This window comes from Sphaeramia orbicularis, chromosome 8 (assembly GCF_902148855.1).
Source record: "Sphaeramia orbicularis chromosome 8, fSphaOr1.1, whole genome shotgun sequence".
Classification (NCBI taxonomy): domain Eukaryota; kingdom Metazoa; phylum Chordata; class Actinopteri; order Kurtiformes; family Apogonidae; genus Sphaeramia; species Sphaeramia orbicularis.
Genome location: NC_043964.1, coordinates 50,463,686 through 50,470,671, shown reverse-complemented (window position 1 = coordinate 50,470,671; position 6,986 = coordinate 50,463,686). Strand labels below are relative to the sequence as shown.

Genomic DNA, 6,986 nt, shown 5'->3' with positions numbered 1-6,986 from the left:
TAGAAGGATCCATCTTATGGTGTCATATACTGATATTCTACACTATCTGGATTTTTTTTTTTTGGTTATTTATTTATTTAATCTCAGGTTGGAATGCATTACCTGGGAGTTTGTTGGGTGGGGGGAGGGATGGGGTGGGTATTGTATTCATGTTATGTGAAAAATCCAAAAGCATTGTTTTTCCTTGTATGACTGTCACCTTCTTTTTTTTTTTTTTTTTTTTTTACCTTGATTCCAATAAAAAGAACATCGAAAAAAAATTATTACACACACACACACACACACACACATATATAAATATATATATACATATATATATATATATATATACATATATATATATATATATATATATATATGTGTGTGTGTGTGTGTGTGTATATATATATATATATATACACATATATATATATATATATATATATATATATATATATATATATATATATATATATATATATATGTAATAATTTTTTTTCGATGTTTTTTTTATTGGAATCAATACATATATATATATATATATATATATATATATATATATATATATATATATATATATATATATATATATATATATACACACACACACTAGTGGTCAAAAATGTTAGAACATCCCAATTTTTCCAGTTTTGTATGTATCTTTGAAATGCTTTGGACATCATTATTTTCAGCTCCTCTCCTAAATGAAGCAAGCCTCAATATGTGCTTCACAGAAACACCCCCTCCATTATTTGACACAGGCTTCAAAGCCTCGGCACATCCCGAAACATCACTAGACAATCCCATATGTATGCTAACGCTATTAGTGACTTCCGTTAATGCACAAAAATAAAAGTATTAAGTAACACAAGGAGCCTCAGCTGACTAAGTACAGTGTCTGAACATCTTAATATATGACAATACTTACAGATGTTTTTGTAGGGCCAAAAAACAGGGAAGTGGTCTGTAACTTGCGGTGGCCCAGAGGTGCAACAGCCCAAAATATTATCCATATGAGAAAAAAACAAGAGAACAGCCCAGAAAATTATCCACTATAAGAAAAAAAGCCATTATCCACCTTTTCAATTAAAGGGGGGGCTGTTTACCTGAAAGGTCTCTTGCTTTAAAATTAAGGCCACCAGAAAAAATACAAGCATAGGCTGAAAATTTTTAAGGCCTTCAGCTAATGTGGCTAATGCTAACAAAGTAACCCACCAAAAGCGGAGGTCAGTGCGCTAAAAATAAACTTATTTTAAAAATAAATAGTGGATAATTTTTGGGGGCTAGTGGATTATTTTTTGGGCATTTCTCTTTTTTTTTTATAGTGGATAATTTTTTTGGGCTAGTGGATATTGTTTTGGGCTGTTGCACCTCTGGGCCACCGTAGTAACTGGAACCAAACTGACCAGACTTCTGTAGCAGTTTAGCAACTACAGTAGCTGTGAACAGACAAAACACACCAACCCAAACTGAATTATCTGTGTCCACCAGGGGGCAGCACACCCACCTTTACTTCATTGAAATGCCACAAACGTCCCAGTTGTTGGTCCCAGTTGTTGGCTGGAGCGAAGGAAAACCAGACTTCCGTCTGTAAACACAGTGCGTGTCTGTGTGGTCTCGTATTCCGTCAGGACCTCTTTAGTGCATGTGGGTCACTTCAGGGTCACATTCAGTTCAGACTCAAAACTGATACAAGTCACATTTAATGTAGAATATGAACCAACACACACACACAAAAAATCAGATTTCACCCAAAAATCTGAATAGTGCAATAGCCCTGCCATGTGGACAGAGCCTCAGTGATGTTTTCGATACTTTAAAACATCAGTAATTCTTTAAAATACAGATTGGTTTTTGTGGTGGTTTTCATCTACAGGGTCCGATCTGAATGGAGGTAGAACAGAAACAGAACCCAAAAGTTGATTGTTTTATTGTAAATATTGAAGATTCAACTCTGACTTTGATCAAACGTAAAGCAAACTTCTCCCCGCCAACAGTAGCAGCATCATGGGTAATTTAGTGTTAAGAGCAAAACAGCAAAGTCCAGTTTAGAAAACATCCTCATGAATTATAGAAGCCCCGCCCCTTTTGGTTTGAACTGTTAGCCATAGCTCCATATTTGTGAACCAATGGGTGATGATGCAGTTCCTCATTCACCGACTGTATACGTCTGTAATAAAAATAAGAAAGAGGAACTGTGTTCATAAAGACGACGATCAGCATCAGAACAACATGAAGAACCCATCTGTTCTGTTGGGTGAGTTCAGACAGTTATATGTTCATTAATTCATTTGTTCATGAATTTGTTCGTTCATTTGTTCACTCATTTACTCATTCATGTGTTCATTTGGTCATTCATTCGTTTGTTCATTCGTTTGTTCATTCATTCATTCATTTGTTCCTTCATTCACTCACTCGTGCATTTGTTCGTTCAGTCATTCGTTCATTTGTTCATTCATTTGTTCATTCATTTGTTCATTCGTTTGTTCATTTGTTTGTTTATTCATTCATTCGTTCATTTGTTCATTCACTCATTTGTCATTCCATCTTCCAGTCCTGTCATCTGTCTTGTCTTTAAACTCATCATTCTCGTATAAGAGTTGCTTGTCAGCGTACAATGTGATTCTGCTGATATTTGACCTTTGAACGTCACACCAGCTGTTGAATGATGTGGGTGAAACTGCTCCTGGACCGTGTGGATCCACATGGATCCACCTCAGATCCACTGGTCTGTTTGGGTGGTTTGACTCACTGATGCTTTACAAACAGACTGAAGAACGAGGGAAGAGGAAGTCGAACCAAGGCCTCACACTCCACTTTCAACTGTCAGTGTGCGACCACAGGAAGTTTCAGCCGTCGGAGACGAACAGAGGAAGACCAAGATGGGTTTGAGGACTTTAGAACCAACTCAGGGTTCCTCAGGGTTCTCTGAATGTTCTCCCATACCCAGTAGAACATGTGGAAGCTCAGACCAGTAGAAGACGCGTCTTAACAGTCAAATGACTGCAGATGTTTGACTTCCTGTTCCAGGAGGCGGAGCTCCAACACATGAACCTGATGTCATCCAGTCCATGATGTCACTGTCTGTGGTCTCAGGTTTGTCCACCTCTGGACAATGTCCAACTGGTCACATCAATGACAGACACAGAACTGCTGAACAAGCACTATGACCTCTGACCTGTGTCCTCTGTCCCCTGACCAGTGTCCTCAATTCTGTGTCCCCTAACGTGTGTTGTCTGTCCTCTGACCGGTGTCCTGTGTTTTCTTTCCTGTGTCCTCTTTCCAGTGTCCACTGACCTGTGTCCTCTGTCCTCTGTCTTCTGCCCTGTGTCCTCTGACCAGTGTCCTCTGCCCTGTTTCCTCTCTCCTCTTACCTGTGTCCTGTGTCCTCTTTCCAGTGTCCTCTGACCTGTGTCCTCTGTCCTCTTCAGGTGTCTGTGTCCTGCTGCTGTCTGGACTGACTGTTTCTGCAGGTGAGATGAAGTCCATTTATAGACTGTCTTCTGTCTATTATGAATGAGTGTAAATGTTGGACTTCCTGTTGGGGTTTGTTCCAGTTCTGTCCAGACTAAACAGAACCATGTATCTCCAGCGATGCCCCAAACCAACTCCATATCAGAACATTCACACATTCTGTTTGAACAAGAACATTGTGTTTTCAATCCTGTTTAGGTCCTGAAACATCAGATTAATTTTTCCTAAAAGTACTAATTTGAATCTGCTTCATGGACTTTGACTCAGGTTCTATTAAATGAATGCGGAACGGACACCGTCATTTGTTGAGGATCCTGACAGGAACCTTTATGTGCAGATACAGAGCAGAGTTCTGCTGATCCTCAGAGTCTGTCAAATGTTCTATTGGCGCTGATTAATCCAACGCTGTGTTTGGTTCTGGATCCAGTTCTGATGAACCCGTGGACCTGATGGTAGATCAGGAGCTAACACTGATCATCATGTTCTGTTGTCTCCTACAGGTTTCACCACCACTACCTCTGGTCCTACAACTCCATCCTCTGATCCTATAACTTCATCCTCTGGTCCTATAACTTCATCCTCTTTTCCTACACATTCATCCTCTGGTCCTACAACTTCATCCTCTGGTCCTATAACTTCATCCTCTTTTCCTACACATTCATCCTCTGGTCCTACAACTTCATCCTCTGGTCCTATAACTTCATCCTCTTTTCCTACACATTCATCCTCTGGTCCTACACTTTCATCCTCTGACCCTACAACTACATCCTCTGATCCTGGTTCTTCGGTGTCCGTCGTGTGGCTGTTCTACCGCCTGCTGGTCATGAGTCCGTACTGTGTCTCCACTGTCCTGATGGTGTCAATCTACTGGAAAAGAAACACAGGTTCTCCAAAGTTCTAGATACTTGTATGTTCTAGGTTCTCATATGTTCTCGGTTGTTGTATGTTCTAGGTCCTCGTGTGTTTGAGGTTCTGGTATGTTCTCTGTATGTTTCTGTGCCCAATCCCAGCTTTTAGTCCATCCAGTCATGTGGATGTTTGGTCTGCTCTAATGACTGGTCATTCTAGGTTCTAGTATGTTCTATGTTCTTGTGTGTTCTAGGTCCTCATATGATCTAGGTTCTGGTATGTTCTCTATATTTCTCTCTGTCCAATCCCAGCGTTTATTCCATCCCAGTCTTGTGTCCTCATGTGGATGTTGGGTCTTGTCTAATGACTGGTCGTTCTATCTGATTCAGAACTCTGCAGCTAGGTTATTAACCAAAACCAAGAAGAGAGAGCACATTACTCCAGTGTTGGTTTCCCTGCACTGGCTACCGGTAACCTACAGAATTGATTTTAAGATACTACTCCTCACGTATAAAGCTCTAAATGGAACCGGACCAAGTTACATTGCAAACTCACTGATCAATTATGTACAAACTAGAACACTGAGGTCATCAAACGCAGGGTTACTAGCGACTCCCAGAAATATTACAAAGAAAATGGGGGACGCAGCCTTTACTAACTATGCACCAAAGTTATGGAATACAATTCCAAAAGACATTAGAGAAGCCAGTTCGCTGAATATATTTAAAACCAAATTAAAAACATTTTTATTCTCATCAGCCTTTGAAAGGAGATAAAAATGGGGTCACAATTCAGGAACCAGGAATGTGCGGTTTTTCATTTTTATTTTATTTTATTGTATTTCTGTTTTTATTTTTTATTTTACTGTATTTCAAATTTCATCTTATTTCTTGCAGTTCAAAAATTCTATGTATAATCAAATATTTTAATGTGCGCTGCTTTTATTTTTATTTTATTGTATTTCTCTCACATTTCATCTTATTTCTTGCACTTCAAAAATTCTATGCATAATCAAATATTTTAATGTGCGCTGTTTTTATATTTATTTTTATTTTATTGTATTTCTAATCAAATCTAAATGTATTTTAATATTGTATTTTTTTCAATCAATGTGAAGCACTTTGGGCTACAATTTCTGTACGAAAGGTGCTATACAAATAAAGTTTATTATTATTATTATTATTATTATTATTATTATTATTATTATTATTATTATTATTATGTTCTCATATGTTCTAGGTCCTCGTATGTTCTAGGTTCTGGTATGTTCTAGGTTCTCATATGTTCTCTGTTCTCGCATGTTCTCTGTATGTCTCTCTGTCCAATCCCAGTGTTTAGTCTGTCCCAGTCCTGTGTCCTCATGTGGATGTTGGGTCTGGTCTAATGACTGGTGGACACAGTCACAGGTTTGGTTCTGATGTGATGTTCTGGTTGGAGTTCAGCTCAGTTTTAGTTGGAACCCGATCACAGGCTTAGGCTTAAACCTAGGATTAAAACACACTCACTGGATTTCTCCAGATTTAACTAAACTAGAGTCTTTCCTGAAGTCCAACCAAAGAGTTTGGATGGTTTAAAGCTGAAAGTGTCCAGGAGTCTGGAGTGAACCGGATCGATCCGGATCCTTCAGGTTCTGCAGGTCTGACTCATGTAAGAGGTAACACTTGGTCTGGATTCATTCTGGACACCAGCTGATGTTCCTCATGGACTCAGTGGGGACGCCTAGTGGCCGTCAGCAGTACCACATGTTCAAGCACTGGTCGTGAACACCTGGACCTGAGCTGTGTTTAACTCCACCCACAGGAGGCAGAGCAGCCGTCGCCATGGAGACTAGGCAGCGGCACGTCAGAGACGAAGAGTACGAAAACGTGGCTGCAGACGTCGCCGTGGAGACGAGGCAGTGGTACGTTGAAGACGAAGACTACGAAAACGTGGCTGCAGGTGTCACCATTGAACACGACTTCTGAAGAGATGAGTCGACTTCGACACCGAAATATGTTTTTATTTCTAATTTTACACTTTTCATCTGGAACAGAAACTGAAAAACAAAGTTTTTTTTTTCTTTTTTATACATGATGTGATTCCCAAACTGAACAGAATAAGTTTGTAAATAAATGTTTCATAAACTCTTCAATACTTTTAATCTGGTTTTATCTGTTGGTCATATTTTAAATATCAAACTTTACTCATTTATTCTCATTATTATTCCTTTTTTTCCACTCCACCTTTATGTTTCATTCTAATAAATCAAAAATAACCTCACTTGAGTTTGTGTTCCATTCTTCATCAGTTGAACTCAGATCTCAGTCTGTTTGTGTGTTTACTAAAGGCCTGTTTGTGTCTAATATTGTTCTAAATCTGTGTAAATGTGTGTTAGTGAACACTGAGAATCCATCCACCTCACAGCTGTGGACCATCCACAGGATGAGTGGACACAAGGACTATTGGACAGGTGGACCTTAGGGTGGACACTAGAAAAGGACAGGACTATTGGACAGGTGGACCTTAGGATGGACACTAGAAAAGGACAGGACTATTGGACAGGTGGACCTTAGGATGGACACTAGAAAAGGACAGGACTATTGGACAGGTGGACCTTAGGATGGACACTAGAAAAGGACAGTCTGTGGAGCGGCGACTTTCGTTTGCGTTCCACCACAGTATTGCAGGCAGTGCAGAACAGTATA

The 6,986-nt window shown here is 39.4% G+C and overlaps 1 protein-coding gene across 1 annotated transcript; it reads left to right on the top strand.

The window, feature by feature from the left end:
* Positions 1 to 2,164: 2,164 nt before the first annotated feature.
* On the top strand, positions 2,165 to 6,442 carry LOC115423933 (cell wall integrity and stress response component 4-like). Its single transcript, XM_030140976.1, has 4 exons — positions 2,165 to 2,236; positions 3,411 to 3,452; positions 3,954 to 4,337; positions 6,103 to 6,442. Exons 1-4 carry the CDS (start codon positions 2,212 to 2,214, stop codon positions 6,264 to 6,266), a joined length of 615 nt encoding a protein of 204 aa, XP_029996836.1. The 5' UTR covers positions 2,165 to 2,211; the 3' UTR covers positions 6,267 to 6,442.
* The last annotated feature ends 544 nt before the right edge of the window (positions 6,443 to 6,986 follow it).

Bases quoted from the DNA above. Each gene is read 5' to 3' on its own strand.
- LOC115423933 (XM_030140976.1), top strand. From the start codon at position 2,212: ATGAAGAACCCATCTGTTCTGTTGG. The intron at 2,237-3,410 runs GTGAGTTCAGAC...TGTCCTCTTCAG, and splicing joins GAACCCATCTGTTCTGTTGG to GTGTCTGTGTCCTGCTGCTG. The intron at 4,338-6,102 runs GTTCTCCAAAGT...CTCCACCCACAG, and splicing joins CTACTGGAAAAGAAACACAG to GAGGCAGAGCAGCCGTCGCC.